The 17243-nt window shown below is 45.9% G+C and overlaps 1 protein-coding gene across 17 annotated transcripts in view; it reads right to left on the bottom strand.

The window, feature by feature from the left end:
• Positions 1–807, bottom strand: part of CAST (calpastatin) — a 55483-nt gene extending 54676 nt beyond the window's left edge. For 15 of the 17 annotated variants that reach the window (XR_007903770.1, XM_051782759.1, XM_051782763.1 and 12 more), the window contains exon 1: positions 676–807. Coding sequence is in view for 16 of the 17 variants with exons in the window: in XM_051782759.1 (XP_051638719.1) it covers positions 676–717 (42 nt within the window). In the remaining variant the exon portion in view is untranslated. Of the gene's footprint in view, positions 1–445; positions 520–675 lie in introns of those variants that run through there. The other 2 variants (XM_051782764.1, XM_051782773.1) reach the window with 1 other exon arrangement.
• Positions 808–17243: the final 16436 nt, after the last annotated feature.

Here is a 17243-nt window from a genome sequence, read left to right as displayed (position 1 = left end):
AATGTGGTTTACTCAGGGAGGATCTGGCAAGCGCCGGCTCTTCCCGGCAGCGCCGCCATCCACCTGCAAGGAAGAGCATGCCTCTAGAAAGAAGGCACAGTGAGGAGTTTTTTCCGAAGAGCAGGCAGAGCCGCACATAAATCGTGGTGCACTTTCGTCACTTCTCGATTTCGCGTTGTGACGAAAAACTTCCAAGAGCACCAAAACAAATGGTTTTCAAGTGTGCGCTCCCATCTGACCTGAAGCACCGCTACAGGAACCTTTAAAAAAGAGATTGGCTCGCCTCCAGCCACCACAACCCCCTTTCCTTGCGCCTTCTCCAGCCTGAATGCCGGGGAGCGGAGGGAGCATCCCGGCCGCCGGAGCCCTCCGCATCCTGCGCCCGCCAACGGGGCCCTCCCTGGGGTGCTCCGGTCTCTTCCCCGCCATCCCCCCCCGCACTCACCATGGCGTACCACCACCGGGCGAAAGCCATGGCGCTGCCGCTGCTGCTCCTCGCCACCCTACGTGCCCCGCAGTGCCCGGCCCGGCCCGGGACGCGCCCCAGGGCGGCGCCCGGCGCGGAGCCGCTCCCCCGCCAGGGCCGCGGGGCGCCCGGGCAGCGCCGAGCGGCATCTCCGCCCTCCTCGCACGCACGTCCCCGAATCCCTCACATCCCTCCCAGTCCCGACTCACCGCCCCGGGCAGTGGCTGCTGCCCAGTCCCGCGCTCCGACATTGCTGGCGGGGCTTCTGCCGCCGATCCCGGGGAAGAGAAGCAGGGGCGGCGGGGAGCTCCCGGCTCCACGGGCGGCTGGAAAGGCGCTCGGTCCCTCCCCTTCCTGCGGGCGCCGAGCCGGGACGGGGGAACCGGAGAGGGGGGGCACGGGGCCGGGGTGCGGCGGGAAATGTCGAGTGCTTGGCAGGACGACGCTCAGCTGAAAAAAAGTGTGGCTTTCCTTAAAATGAGGGGGGACAAAAAGCGCATAGACATTTTCCTTCTCGTGAAAGTCATTCCCCTTGGGAAAGTGTTTGGGTTTGGACAGCCGACCCTAGGCTGGCTCCAGACTCCAGAGCAGATTCCACCATGGGTCCTGCCCGTCACGACTTTCTCCACCTGGATGGAGCCAGGCAGTGGGTGCTTGAAACTGCTGCAACACCCAGCTCCTGCACCAGCCCTGATCCAGCCTTGGCATCCTGGCTATTCCATCAGCCTCCCTACCAGCCTTGGCATCCCGGCTCCTTTATCAGCCTCTGTCCAACCTTGGCATCCCAGCTCCTTCACCAGCCTCCCTCTCCAGTCTTCTCATCCCAGGCTATTCGACCAGCCTCCCTCCAGCCTTGGCATGCTGGCTCCTCCATCAGCCTTAAACCTTGGGCCTGAACTCATTCCTAACACACAAATACCCCTGGTTTTGAAGACAGTCTCATATCCTGTGGATTGGTGTGGTGTTCAGCACTCACATTTAGAGGATTTACTGTAGCTCAGGCTATGAAATGGAAAACACAAGAGCTTGTGTGCAGGAATGGGCACAGCTCACCAACTTTGTCTTGCGCAAGAAGCAAAAGAAGAAGGTATCTGGAGTGTACTGTGCCAAGGGATCCCAGCTTCAGGCTAGATATCTGCTGGATGAGTTGTACTACTTCGAAGAGGTAAGAACAGCAGTAGTTCCTGAACACATGCACCTGTGAGGAGCCCCTGTCTGTCAGCAGGAGGAAAGAAAAGTGCCCCAGTCTTTAGGGAGTGCTCGTCTCTCGCTCCCTAATTCCTTGGGGAAGAGGCATTAGGACTAAGCCACTTGAACCCAGTTAATGCCTATGCCCTTTCCTGTCAGAATGAAGGAGACCAGTGGGCGAGAGTGAACCCCTCAAGGCCTTGGGGAATGGCTTTAATCTGCATAGAGAGAGGATGGTTCAGACATGCTGTTTGCATAAAGCCACCCCTGCCCATCCTTTCTGATTAGCTTTGTGCAGATTTATGGCTGGTCTCTGTAGTGTTTCAGCCTGTGACACCTATGAGTTTTCCATTCCGCTTGACAGGTCACCTGCCTAAAATTTCAAGTACCCAACCTTTACCTGAGCTTTGCATTGCATCTGGCCATGACAAAGCAGTTGCAGGGGACCATCTTACAAGGATGTGCATCATGGCAAGGAGCTCCAGAGGAGGTGGAGGCGAGGGCCATGTTTAATGCATGGCTTTTACACAGGGCTCCTGTGTGTGCTCTTTTACCGGGGTCACTCTGACAGGTCTAACAGACTGTGCTGCATTCCTCGGCTGCAGGCAGCAGACCCTCCCTCCCTGCTGGCACAGTGCTCGAGGGAGCCTTCAGCGAGCTTCACCCCTCTCACTGCTTTGTGCCTGATGACAAACAACTGGAAATGACAGTAATTGAAATAGTGGAGCTCCACAGTAGTGAGGTAGTAATAAATGAAACCCTCAGTGATGTCAGTCTGTATCATGCAGGGCATTCAGGGTTCTCCTGACCCAGAAGCACATCATCAGATCTAAGATCTCCTGGTGGGTTAGGTTTATAGCTGCAGGAATGAGGAGAGATGCCCAGACACTTACCGCAGTTCCTGCAGACACTGCAGTGTTTTGGGAACTGACTGGGCTCCATCCAGCTTTGCAAGGAAATCTTGCTTTAGGATAAAGGAGTTGGCACTGTTGTTTCTATTAAAAGGCTCCTCTAGTTTGCCACTGCTTCAAGAAATCATTGTTTATGGGCAATTTCTGCATAAATTTACTCTTAATGAGTTGAGATTACTTTTATATGTAAAGGATGTAGGTAGCCCACATTTACCTGGGGATGGAAAAGCAAGTCCTTGTTCCTCTGACAGAAGTGATGTCAGCTGATGGGTGCCTGAGTCAGCCTTTGAAGTGCTGCAGGCCTAACCACCCAAACACTTTGCTCATTTGGGTAAAGATTTGGGTATTTGATTGAAGCACTTGCTAGTAATTATCCAACTATCAGTTTGTTCAACGAATGCTGACTGGAGAAAGAGCAGGACACACAGGTTCTTTACTCTGGTGATGTGTAATGTGGACAAGTATTCAAAAAAGAGCTTTGTGTTTTTAATAGTCATTTATAGATAAGCATCATGGATAAGTTTCCATGTAATTCAAGGTATTAGGAGTCTAAAATTGGAATCCAGAATGACAGACCCATTTTCCTCACCATACCTCATCTCCAAAGGGCACCAGTTGACGTCAAATGCTTCTGAATAAAAAGGTGTTCAGAATTCTGGCAAGATCGGAGGGAATTTTTGCCAAGCATACATGTTTTATTAATATAACTTGCGTAATAGTATGACTGCAAGTTTATGACTCATTCTTCAAATTTACAAAATAAAGTACAAAATCTCTTCTGTAACTGGATTTTTATCTAGAGTAGTTTAAAAGAGGTCTGAATTAAGTATGAAAACTTTCCTTCTCTTCTTGTAGTTAACAAAGAGACTCATCCCAAGTTTTTGTTCTGTTGTCTTCCTCCCAAAACCAAAATCATCAGGATTTACTTTCTTTTTAATTATTATTTGGTGCATTCAGTCCTACCCTGTTTTAACACACCCATTGTAACAAAGACAGATGTTTCATTTTCTTCTTCTACTGTTTTTGTTCACAAAGTGTTCAGTAAATGGAAATTAGAATTTTCAGTTACGGAAATCCTGTCTGTTGATAGGAATAGTTTGATAACATCCTTGCTCTAAAAAGCAGTAATTCCAATCCTTACTATTGAAAAGAAAGGTTTCTTTCCATATCTATGGATACCTATATTTTCATACATGTTAGAAACATGTTCTCTTTTAAGTGTGGTCTGAAGATTTCCTGCAGGACTCCATCCCACTGCTGAATGGGGATTTCCTTTTCACAGACAGAAGTCATAAGCTTTGACACCAACCAAGAGAAAATGAGAGTATTCCTTGAGAATTGATATTTTGTAATTCCCATGTGTTTGGTCCTCCTTTCTCTCCCCAAGCACTTTCTGTGGGGAAGCCAAATGAAGCCATCAGTTTTGGCAGTCAGCAGAGATTTGAGGCAGCTAAGGTGAGACCACACTATCCCCAGAATAGTTCTCAATGTTGATTTGAAAAACGCTTAGGAATGTGTGCTTCCCATCATTGACTTGCTTCATTTAGCAAACCACAGGCATTTCTTTGGACTGGATACAGACACAGATGAGGTTATGACTCCAAAGTGAGTCCAAAAGGAAGAGCAGCACAATGAGCTGGGCGTTACCCTGGTGAATGTCAAACATTGCAGCTATGCAGGAGTGGCTAACCTGCAGCTCATGTCTGTCTGCTGGTTTTATCTAAAAAGAACTTGCCCGAGATGAGGTGTGTTCTCTCAAGTGTAAAACTAAATTATGAAATCACAGCAAAATGTATTAGCTAGGCCTCACTGATTTTTATTAACCTGATTTGCAGAGATTTATACATGTGAAAATTACAATAGCATTTATCCTGCATTCTCGAACTGTAGGATTAGATTAGTCTGTAAATCCAAACTGCAGATTGGTGAAGTCTGTCTGATAGGTGAGACAAAAAAACTTTGTGTTTCTAGAAGTAAACTTTAAAGTCTTTTTACACCAGAATTGCAAAATCAATAGAAATCCATGCTAATAAAATAAAACACATACCTTTTAAGTACAGTTTACATTGTCAACATGCAGATCTTTGGAAAATGCTTTTATCTGTGTCAACCCTATATAATGCAAATCATAAAATGCATGCAAGGGATTAAAGCTTGCGTATACTTCTTGGACATTTTCTCATTTAATATCTGTTTGCTACAGAAACAATGATCTGCCTTAGACTGATAGCATTCCCTCCAGTGCCACACTGCACTTATCCCTAATCATCCAGGTGCACAATGCTTCCCTCAGGGCAGTTCTCTCCTTCAGGTGAAATTAATCCTTAGGTTCTTGATATTAATAGAGGCTCCACAGAGGAAGGGTTGGGAAAAAGAGATGTGTTTTTTTGAAATGCACCCAGGAAAACAAGCTAAAACCTGTTTGCTTAGGTTTGCAAAGATGCAGTAAATCATTTACAAGGGTGACTTTTGATCCCAGGGTAACAAAAGAAGAGGTTTTACATGACACCACATCTCTGCTTGAGTTTTGGTTTATATTTCTCCTTTTCTCCTACCCATGCAGAGATACACAAGCAATCAGGGCTGAAAAGGCCCAAGCCAGATTGAAAGTTAATAGCTAATACAAAACCAAAAATAAACTCAACTGCTTAATATATAGTATGTATGTACCTTCATACGTACATGTCTGTATGTCTGTCTTGCAGCTATTTGGTACTAGTATATGATGTAGTGCACTATAGCACTAGCTAATATTCCCATGATTCACAGGGAAAATAAAAGGTAATTTAGACTGATGAATAATAACTGAAAACAGCACTGGAAGATATAATTAGTTTACACTGAAGATATAACAAAATGTTATGTTTAAGAAAGAATTTTGATAGAAATCTTGGAGATCCTTTATGGTGAGGAACATTAGAAAAAAATCTCTTCCACCTGCCTCCACTCAGCCTTTTTAAGGGGTATCTAGAGCATCAGCCTGTAGTTGGATATCATCTGTAGCTATCAGTGAGAGAAGCACCACACAATGGCCATACCCCTTCATACAAAAAAGATCGTCACTTTTTCAGCTGTTCCTTGTCACCTTTAGGGACTGTGCTGCTGGGACAGTACTGGACACTACTGGTTTTTATAAAACACAAAATGCTCTTTTGCCGGCACTGCTAAATATTTCTTTTGCTTCCTGCTAACATTTGAAAATTCTTCCCCGATCCTACGTTGTAGGGAGAGGGATGCTGGCTGTGGCAGTGGTGGAATCACCATCCCTCAAGGGATTTAAAAGACATGTGGATGTGGCGCATGGAGACGTTGTTCAGTGGTGAGCTTGGCAGTGCTGGGTTAACAGTTGGATTCAATGATCTCAAGGGTCTTTTCCAACCTAAATTATTTTGTGATTCTACGATTCTTCTCATACTCTTTCAGCAGCTGCCTGTGAAACAAGACATCAGTAATTATTGACAGTACTTCCACAGTGTTTCCCTCTGCAGTTGTGACAGGTTACAAGAAAAACCTCTGGAAAACAAGAAATTCCTATTGAGACAGAAGGAAATTAGCTCTTCTCCACTATTTTTAGCTGGGTGCAGCCTCTGCCTCAGTAGGGTTTGAAGACCCCAAGCTTCCATTCACATTTTGGGAACAGGCTGTTGCCTGTGCTGCTGGTAAACTTTGTTGGGCTTAAACATGGGGCTATATCAGCAATTAAGTTATTATATAGCTTGTCCTCTTTGATATGCTGTGCATGAGAAACAACTGTGAGTTCCATCTAAGCATGAAGTCGTGTGTAATGGCCTAATTAGGCCTGCAAGATGTGTTTGCATGCAGATGCACACATTGGTGCAATCATACGCACATTTTAAGTATAAACACATTGTATTAATTACACTCTGGAGTTAAAACGAAAAGGTTGCTAAACACTTAGCCAGTCACAGTTGCATGATGAGCCTGGAAACAGGGATAAGGACAGGCAATAGCATCCCTTTGGAGAGCTTCACATGGCTCAATAGCTGCAGATTGGGTGTGGGGGTTGATGGGTGTTGAGCATTTAGCAGCCTTGTCAGCATCTGGTTCATCCTGTGCTTAACCTGGATTGACTAGGGCCTTATCTGAAAGTGACACTAACATGTGAAAAGCTGCATTAATATTAACAAGCATTATAGCCATCTGCTGCTCTGCCATTGCTTCCCTGTTCAGATATTTTTTCAGTTCAAGTTCATTTTCAGTTCAAGTTCTTTTCCATCACTGGCAACTGCATGCTCCCCACAGACTAAGTTTCACAGGTCTCTTCTTAGATTAATACCACATTTGGTGCCTTTAAGAAGCACAACTTCCAGTAAAAACAACAGAAGGGAAGCCAAAGTGAGGATGGGCTGGTAGAGAAATGTTTTACAGAAAACTGCAACACTGCTTCACAGTAAATTATTTCCTGTTTCAGAAATGTGCAAAAATAAGGAACTGGGATTGCTTGGAAGGGAAACATGGGTAACATAGAAAATATTTTACAGCTGTGTGTTGCTTTGAAGGCAGTATACATTTTTCATAGTTAAAAGAAAGCAAGTTGAACTAACATCGAGCCAAACCAGAGATAAGTGAGCACCAGGACCACAGCACTCCGTGAAGCTTGACTTGATGTTTCATTCTGAGCAAGTTAAAAAAAAAAACACCCTCACCTTTTACTAGTTCCACTGTGTGCTAAAGAGATCACTCCCACCTTGGTCACTGATTGCAGCTATTTTGTAGCTGCAAAATAGTACAGTAATATAAACCATTGATTCACTTGAGTGGCCAAACTCAAGGTGAGAGCCTCTGCGATGCATTGCTTTAGGACAAGCCTGCTTGCAGGAACTCCCCTTACTGCCCACACTCCTCTGAAAACAGACATGTGGCATTAATGGGGCCAAAGCGTGGATAACTTCCACTCAGCACACACCTCTTTCCCTTGGGAGTAGTTCTCTGCTCTCCTTTCTGTTTTAAGCTGTGTGTTGGTTTTGTGTTTACCCTGAGAAGTGCAGTGGGGTAGCCCTGCATTGCAGCAAAACCTGTTTTCTGTGCATGTTCAGCATGAAGCAACAGCACAGGAGTGCAGAGAACTTGATTTGTGGTGAAACCGCTTGGCAGGACAACCCAGCACAATTTAAATGCTGCTGATGTGCAAATCATTATAAGCTGTAACAGAGGGTTGTTTTTTTTTTCTTTTCCACATCACAAAACCCCAAATCTGTCACTTCTACCCAGAGGCACATACTGTTTCTGTGAGGCGGGCTGATGGAGCCAGGCAAGCCAAGGTGATGAGGCTCTGCTCCCTCTGCTGATGGTCTGCCCCAAATGTTGTGAAACCTGAAGTGTTTCACCATGGGACAGGAGAGCAGTAACAGGGAGGAAGTTCTATGAGGAAATGCATTTGTTTTGTGTGGAATGACTCGTGATGACACTAGCCAGGACCTTGCCCAGGCTTGTGCTGCCAAAACCAGCCTGGCCACTCTGTCTCATGCTGATGGTGGGCTCTGCCCTGGCAGCAGCAGAGCACCCCTACCTTCTGTCCTAATCCCCAGGTTCCAAGGCTACCTCCAGATTTCCTGGATGATGAGCAGAGAAATCCCCTGTCAGGGGAATGGGGCTGAACCTCTGGAATCTGTGCTGGGAAGTGGAAGACATTCTTACCCCATGCCTGCTGCTCCCCTCATACCTCTGCTGTGACTCACCCACAGTGAGCAGGATGACAGAAAGATCTATCCTGCTCTGCTCTCTGAGGCCTCAGGCCAACAGCAGAGAGGCTCTGGGGTGGAGCAAAAAAGCTAAATAATTAATGTGCAATAATTAAATGTGGGAAAACTAATGGCCTCAAGTGAGAAAAATGTGTTCTGCTACTAAGACCCTGAAAATAGACAACATTTTTGCAAACAGCACATTATGAGTACAAGTGCCCACCTCCTGTACCAGGCATTAGGGAAATTAAAATCATCCTCCTCCACTCAGAATTTGGCATAGCTGGAGGAAACGTGGTCACTTATGCTTGCCAGGGACCTGCTTCAAAGCTCACTACAAATAATGGCTTCCCACTGTCCTGAGTGAGTTTCAGATCAAGTCCAAAAAAAATATTTCTGCAACAATAAAGTGTGCAGTACTTTGCATGAGCTAGGTTAAGAAATCTTCATGTGTGAAAATCCCCTTTCCCCCCTGCAGGGGAAAAAAAGGAAAAAGATGGATAATTCAGGGCACCAAATTCTGTTAATCATTTTAAACAAGACTCCAGCATTGCATACTGTTGTCAGAAGATACTAGATCCTTTTAAGCAGCCAAACTCACTGTCAGTGTATTGCAAGTGTGCTGATATGTGCGGTGAGCAAACAGTTAAACAACCAGTGTGCCTGTGTCTGTGCAGTGATGCCAGTGCAGACATTTCCTCCACATCCTCTGCTTCTCCTGCCAAAGCACGAGGTTTACAGCAAAGGTCAGGGAACAGGCTTCACAATGCCAAAGAGATAATCCCTGGGGAAGCAGAACATCTCTGGGGAGGGGCGGGAAAGACTAAATAAAGCCTGTAAAGCAAAGTGCAAAAGGGACTCCCACAACAGTGTGGAAATCATAGCAGTGATCTGAGGTGGGGAGCAGCATCACTCTTTGCTTGGAGGATGGCATATCTCTGGGGAGAAGGCAGTCCGTGACATGTTTCCAGGGTTGGACGGAGCTACTGTGTGGCTGCCAGTTGATTTTCTTCCCTCCGTCCCTCTGACCGGAATCCTGCCCTTCTCTGCTCCTCGCTCTCCTCTGCTCCTTGCTGCCTGTGTTCCAGAATGTTTACTGCAGAGCTGCAGCCCAGATCTTTATGAGATGCAAAGAGCATGACTCACTCACAGCAGTGCCCAGCCTGTGGCAGAGCTGGTTTGTAAAACCCAAAACTTTCCTGTCTGTACCTCAACTCTGCAGATAAGCTAGGCTCTGCTGCACAGACCTGTTGACATGACTGTGCTTGTACTCTTTGTTTTTTGTGTTCATCTTGCCAGAAATCTTGCATGGAAAGGTTTTCAAGAGTTGTTTTGGCTCAGATCTGAATTTCTGAGCATGTTTGGGACAAGTCAGATACTTTTGTACTTGCACTGTTGGGGGGATCTCACCCCTGTCAGTGGGTCTGCACTGCCTCCCTTCCTCTCCATCTCCCCAGCACTTGTTCCAGAGCTCTGTAAAACACCAAAAAAGTCGTCAGCTATACCACATACCCAGGAGGTACCAGATTTTATACTCTTGCAGTTGCGGATGTCTGTTAAGATTATTGTAGACTTTGCCAAATAAATTTCATCACAGTGCTTTTCACATCTTTTTGGACTGTTGGGTACTTAGAATTGTCCCACTGACAGTGCAGGTTCTTCCAAGGTTACACATACTTGAGTTTGCTGTACACAGGCTTGCATCTTCTCAGCCCATGAATCTTCCAGAATGGGTCTGTGAGTACCCTGGTTTCTACCATTCACACTGGGAATCAAAACAGCATCTACTAAGCATCATTACTTTGTTAAATTATATTATTCAACTTTTTTTTTTTCTGATACTTTGATGACATCTGGGAGCCTCAAGAACCTCCCCATACTCAGAAATATTGAAAGCCAAAAGACAAAATTGGAGGAGTTTTAGCCCTTAGACCTGCACAGCCCTTTCAGCTGCTCAAAATGGCTCTGAACATCAGTTGCATGATGGTGGTGGGTTCTCCTGTCCGGTGGTACTCTTTGCATCTCCTCCTCTTCAGGGTGCCCCAGAAGCACAGCAGGCTTTGATTTTTGCTGCCTCTTCTCTGGGGAACTCCCTTAGCCCCGCTGAGGCCATGACTCATTTCCTCCTATGGCTCATCTCGTCTGCTGCCAGAGCTCAGAGCTCACTCTTCCCCTCTTCAGCAGCAAAACGTGTCACAAAAACAAGTGAAACTATCACGTTGTTGGAAATCTGATCTTTTTTCCTGCAACAAGTAGGGAACCTTGTCTGTGGGCACCTTGGTGAGGCTTCATATACAGTGTGATATGTAAGGCCAGGTGGGGGAAAAATCCTGCTGTCTCCATATAGACCCATTTTGTATTCCTGTTGTGCAAATGTGCAAGGAGGCACTGGCAGTAATAACTCAAAACGTAGTATCAAACTTCAGTCTCAGATTTGTTAGTATAAATGAATAGCTTAACTGGAGAATAAAGGCAGAAACTACCGTGTTGGCAGTGCCAACTGCAAGAGTTCTTGTGCTGAGAGGCATCCTGAAAGTGCCCTAGGTGCAGATGTTTTTCTCCTGCTTTGTGGGTGAGATCCTTCCTTTGTACGTGCACAATGCAGCAGAAATTCTGTCTTTATATTGCTCAGGTTAGGTGATCCTTTCTTTGCCAAAGAAAACAATCCTTTCTGGGATTGAAAACGTGAAAATTTTAGTTATTCTCTTGCCTTACTTGAATTTGTTTTCACCTGTCACTGATATGGTTTGTGTCATTATTTATATAAATTTTAGGACAGAAGGAGAAGAAAACTGAGTGGTAGGAGTCTTAAAATTATTCAGTCTCTGTTTAGCATAATTGAACTCTGGGATTTGGCTTCCTACAACTATAAGGGAAAATAAGGACTTTTAGGGTGGGTTTTTTTTCCGGTTCTTTATCTGTTTGAGTAGCCCACTGGTGATGTGCCGGTTAGTTCTTCTGCTTCTGTGAAGGGTTACTAGACTTCAGCACATCCAAAGAGATGAGCTGATGGATCTTGCAGCTGGAATTGAACCATTGTCATCATGTTGGGCCTGAGATAGGATTCAGCAGGGCTGTGAAAGATGCAAAACCAAAAATCAATCTGCCAAGTCAGTGTCCAGGCTGATCTCAGGTTGTGTGGAGAGAGACACGCTGAGAAACTACCAGTACACTTATAGCTGAGAAAGAACAAACTGCTGTGGACTCAATCAGATGCATCCTAATTTTTACAGACTTCAATTCAGTTTTAGAAGGTGAAAGGGAGCTCTGTATCAGTGTTAGGTCGCTGCTAGAAATGAAAACACCAGGGTTCCAACCTAAGAACTGATTGCAATTAAAATTTGATGCACAGACAATATTCTGCCAGTATACATAAGAAGACATAGCTGAAATGCCAGTAATGCAGAGCCTGTTTAATTTTTTAATTTATTTTTTTTTTAATGGATTTGCTACTAGTTGCAAACACGAACCAAACTGGATGAAGAAGATTATGGTCATGTGGGCATAGTCTGTTGGTTCATTCCTTATTTTCTTTTGGCACACTGAAGTGTGTGCCATCTGATTAGGTCAGAGGGTCTGTTTGCTATTTTTAAAATTTTTTTAGCTTTTTTCCCTTTCCTTTTCCTTTTCTCTTTCCCTTTCCCTACTCCTCTTCCTCTTCTTCTTCCTCTTCCTTTCTTCCTTTTATTTTCCTTTTCCTCTTCGTTTTTCTCTTCCATTTCTCTTCCTTTTTCTTTTTGCTTCCTTTCCTTCCTTCGTCTTTCTTATTTTTCTCTTTCTTTCTCTTTGTTTTTGCTTTTGTTTTTCTCTTTCTTTCCATTTGGAGGCAGAGCAAACAGCTGAAACCCACCCCATGGCCAAGAGATTCCTATGTGCAGCTGTGTGTGTGGATACACTTCATCCCTAACACGATGCTTTCAGTTCCTTGCTGAAGCGAGCTGTGAAGGCAGAATTAAAGGCAGAGGTGAACTTTGGAGTGAGTAATGCTGAGCCTGCCAACTCATGCTGGGGAGTGAGGCAGAGCTCTGGCTGGGGCCCAGGGAGCCCCTTACTGTGCTTCAGCTCTTGCGGTGCCCAGGGGATGGAGATGGAGACACAGCTTGTTCAGTGCTGGGAGCTGAACCGGCAGTGGCCTATCTCCATGTCTGTGGGACAAAAGCAATCCAAAGAAAGTGTAGTTGAAAGGAGTGCTCATTTCTTCCTCTAACAGCTCAGGATGACTTCACTTTCCTTTTCCAAAGCCTGAATGCAACACCTGGGAGCTGGGAGCCCTGGAGCATACGACAGCCTTTCAAGAGGTCGGAGCTTCTCCTGCACTTTTCCAGTCCACACAGCTCCCAGGATAGGTGTGGACTGGCAGCCAGGCCAGACTTCATCTTTGCCCTCTCAAAGCGGCTCATTTTGTAGCCATGGGAACTCACTGCTAGGTGCAGACAGGCCCCAGAGCTGGCACTGCCTGAGGCTTTCCACCCTGAGGGACCTGCAGCAGCCCTGGTACTTCTTGCTGTGGGATGCTGGCTGGCCAGGAGAAGGAAGCTTCAGGACTCTCCTCAGTTGCTTATCATTGGCTGTTCTGGTCTCCCAGAAGACACCTGTGAGGTTGAAATCATAATGAGAGTTTGTGAGCATCCCTTCGTAAGCCACAGCTTTCTTTTTTGAGCTGCAGCATCCCTTTGTGAGGTGCAGCATCCCCTCAAGGGCTGCAGCATCCCTTCCCGTGGTGCTCCCATATCCACACCAGGGATATGGAGCTGGAGACGTTGGATGAGACTCCTTCTTTAAATCTGAGCAAGGGAACAAGGCCGTTCTCCTCAGAAAGGCCATTTGGGTTTGCTGCTGTCACAGAGAGCGCCCCGTGCCACAGTGCACCTTCTTTCTCTCTCTCCATTTAGGTGTGTATTCTGGGGTATAATAGGGATTTGATCCTGCTCCAGCAGAAAACTCCTAAGGGAATTAAAGGGATGGAGTCACACAGTCTGGGATTTTTTCTCCTCAACTTCTTGCTGTTGTTTGTTATTGCAGACATATTTTATATCTTGCATGAGTCAGGTTGTCCTTTAAGATACATTCCCATAGCAGCAGCAGCCTTCCCCAGTGAACATTTCTTTATGAAGATTTCATAATGAAAACCTTTACTTTAGTTTACTCTTCTGTATTCACATGGGCAGCCCAAACCCTTTCCTTTCATTGGCTTGAGGAATTCTCCTCCTAAGGCTCTGAGGAAAGAGAGGACATACAAACCTCAACACTCTCTTGATCTCAACAGCACCTTCCTAGAGCTGTGAGGGGAACTACAGACAGCTCCTTTGAGGCATCACTATGGGTGGAAATCGTGGGCACATCCTGACCAGAGCCGGCACAGGAGCAGTCTGGTGGGAGGCATGGCTCCATCCTTGCTGCTCAGCTCCTGCAGTTCATCTCCTGCTACCCAAAAGCATTGCTGTAATTGGGAGCTGCAGCTCTAGAATTCTGATGCTGCTCCCTGGGGAGCCATTCTGGCTTTGCTGGAAGAGGCAACACTGTACCTGCAGAGCAACATGTTCCAAAAGCCAGCAAGAAGGCTGTGCAAGAGGCTGGGATCTGCATTGCTCATATCTGCAGTGCTGATATTTCTGTGTGCTGATATTTCTGCCCCACCCCTTGGTTTCTCACCAAGTATTGTTTCTAATGCAATGATTTCCCCGGAAAAGGGTGAATCCCCAATTTCATACATCACTTATGATGGTAGAGATGGGTAGATGGGACTGGCTGAAAAAAGATAGCACTTGAAAAACAGAGAACATAGGATTTTATTATACCAAAGAGAGGAGGCTGTTGGCAGATTATTAGTGCCATCACATAGACACTTGTTTGAAAATTGTGAAGGTGTGCAAATGAATCATAGAATCATAGACTAGAGGTTACAGCACCAGGAAGCAATCAGCCTGATTTCAACCTCTGGGAGACCAGAACAGCAGACTGTAAGCAACTGAGGAGGCTCCTGAAGCTTCTTTCTCATGGCCAGCCCACAGCAAGCAGGACCAGGGCTGCTGCAGCACTCCAAAACCACCAGTGCTGCTGCAGGGCAGAAAGGACTTCTGCCACACACCCTGCTCCTCTCCTCAATCTCCTGCAGCAGCCAAATCATCTCATGATTCAGATATTCCTCACACTCCTGCATCTGCTTGACTGTGGCCACATTGATCTGGTGCTCCTGCTTCAGGCTGGGCAAGATGGCCAGCAGAGCCAGGGCCTGGAGGAAGTGGGAAGAAAGGAGGCTCAGAAGGTCTGGGTTGGAGGGAACAGGGAACTGGGGGCACCTGGCACCACTGAGAGTCTTGAACCCATTTGTCCCCAGCCCCAAGGGCAGTACTGTGCCCTGACCTGATGGGCTTGACTCTTGCTCTGGGTTAGAAACCCCCTGAGCTTCTGCCCCAGCCTCCATTCATGCCCCACAGCTACATCTCCCAGCCCTCAAGCCCCAGCCTTTGTCCCCACTGCCAGGCTCAGCGGGTCCTGGGCATCCTCACCCCGAGTGCAAACCCAGTCTCACCAGCTACTCGGGGCTCTCTTTATCAAGCAGGCAGACCCCCCCCCCAAAGCTGTAACTACAAGGAACATGGGGACTGTAGGTGGAAGTCCCTGACTTAGATAGAGAGGTGCGATATTTTCTGTGCCATGTGATCTGACTCTGAGTTTTCTTGCAAAGAAGAGTTGTGACCTCTTTGGGCAGAGACAAAACTCTCCTCCTTCCTCTCCTCATGTACTCTTGGATTCCTTCTGCTCTTGTCACTTGTTACCTTGGAGAGGAGAACAGTCCTCAGTTTGTTATAACCTCCTTTCAGGTAGTTGTAGGGACCAATAAGGTCTCCCCTGAGCCTTCTTTCCTCAAGGCTAAACACTCCCAGCTCCCTCAGCCACTCATGTAGCTCACCCTCTAGATCCTTCTCCAGCTCTGTTGCCCTTCTCTGGACATGCTCTAGCACCTCAATGTCTTTCTTATCATGAGGGGGCCAAAATTTGAACACAGGATTCGAGGTGCAGCCTCACCAGTGCTTTTCCCTTGTTGTCATAGAAGGAGGTCAGGTTGGTCAAGCAGGACTTGCCCTATGGTCACAGTTCTCCTCGTTGTTTGTCAATGCATTGAAACTAAATCTGTATCTAGTTTCATGAAACAATTTGCATGCAATGATGAAACTGATTATTTCATTCTGATTGTGTTGTGGTCACACTGGAAGCACCAATGTCATTCCAAGTGAGACACTTGGACTCCAGTGGACACATGGCAGCTCTGTTGGGTCATGGTCATATGCTAATGGTATCAGTGTTTGTGCCTTTCTTGCAATCTATAGTTTCTAAAATTTAATACATGCTACAGGCTTTTTTTTTTTGGCGACTATTTGAATGCTTTGAGAACAAGGGTCTACATATGTAAGGACTTTGCAGCTCTTCTCCAGTGTTTGCGTATTCTCCTGGAAAGCAGAACAGCTGAATGAGAACAAGCCAGCCACCAACAAGGGAGGTGGATTCCAACATGAAAACTGCTCTCTTGCACAACTGGTTCATACCTCTTTTTACCTCCTTACACATGCAACCCAGCAGAGTAACATGTGGAGCAAGGGTGACATGCTGTGATGATCCAGGAGAAGTACAGGGATATTTTTGTGGCTTGTCCACTGTTTCCTCATTGTTCAGGGTGATTTCAAACCCACAACAAGTGGACTTCATTCATTGTGGCTCAGGGCCAGGTTAATGTTCTCCTCCCAGGGTCTGTGGCTACCCAGGGTCAGCAGTTCTGTAGTAACAAGCTCAGTCCCCAAAGCAAGTGAGAAGACAACACAGTGGCCAAAGCACAAGCTCTGTTCATCTTAGCAAGACTACATTCTTCTCTTAAGGAAGAGAAAAATAATTTTAAAACTAAAGGCAAATTTTTCCAAAATAAAGTCCAGTCGAACAGGTTGCTCCATGATCCTGGGAGTGGAAGGTGCTGTATTCTCAAATTTTGAGCCTTGTATTTCTTTCCCACTGACTTGCAATGAGGTTGCAGCAGAGGGACCTTTCTTGATAGATGTTAAGGGATGTATACGCTGAAGGTGTGATGAGACACATCTTGAGAGGCTTCAGCCTGTTAAGAGACCAAAAGGCCTTTTTGAACACCAAAAAAAAAAAAGTTAAGAAAGAAACTAAGCAGAGCGCCCTCCAGTGTCTAATCATTTGCAAACGCTGAAGGAAGTTTTCCTTTCAAATAATACCAGTTATAACAACAACTGGGAAAAGCACAGCGTTATTCCTAGTATGGCCTTGTGTCTGTTGTGCTTCTTGAACAACTAGGAAAAAAACTTTCACAGGGCCTAAAGCTTTTTAGGAAATTGGGCTAAGAATGCAAGATAAATTTTGCTTTAGGAAAATAACAGCTTGGGAAACGAACACAGTTAGTAATGATGACTATCCTGGACAAGATGTAGCTGGTTTCCGGCATTGCTTTGTGTATTGCCTGTCTTTAAGAGGAGGCTTAAACTGGTATTTTCACCATACATGAACTCCCTGTGGCTTTAAAAACAGCAGGTCACAGAGCATGGCTGCTGTGACCAAAGGTTTTGGGGTTACAGCTGAGAATTCAGCAGCTTGAATTTTCATGAGACCCTCAGAGCAGAGACAGTGTATGCCTACCCCAGAAGGGCCATGCTTCTCAGCATTCTTGTTGAGAAAAGCCCCTGAGCTGCTGCAGCTGGATGATGATAAAGTAGACCTGCTCATCTCTCAGAGCAACACATCTCTGGTCTTGGTGCTGGAGCTACAGGATGAGTGATACTACCTGATTTCTAGGATTTACAGAAATGCAGAGGTCTTATGGACAGAAAAAGGCCACCAATATGTGGTAACACCTTCCTCTGCATAAGCTTAATTTTTCAGAGGTTTTGTTCAAATCAGAATGAGAAATCTGTTATCAGTTCTGATCATGCCTTCCTTGAAAAGCCGAAGCTTTCCCACATAATG

The sequence above is a fragment of the Manacus candei genome, unplaced genomic scaffold (genome assembly GCF_025592945.1).
Source record: "Manacus candei isolate 608988 ecotype Guabito, Panama unplaced genomic scaffold, ASM2559294v1 h1tg000016l, whole genome shotgun sequence".
In the NCBI taxonomy this organism is placed as follows: domain Eukaryota; kingdom Metazoa; phylum Chordata; class Aves; order Passeriformes; family Pipridae; genus Manacus; species Manacus candei.
Note: the sequence above shows the minus strand (reverse complement) of the source record. Positions and strands in the feature narration are given on the sequence as shown.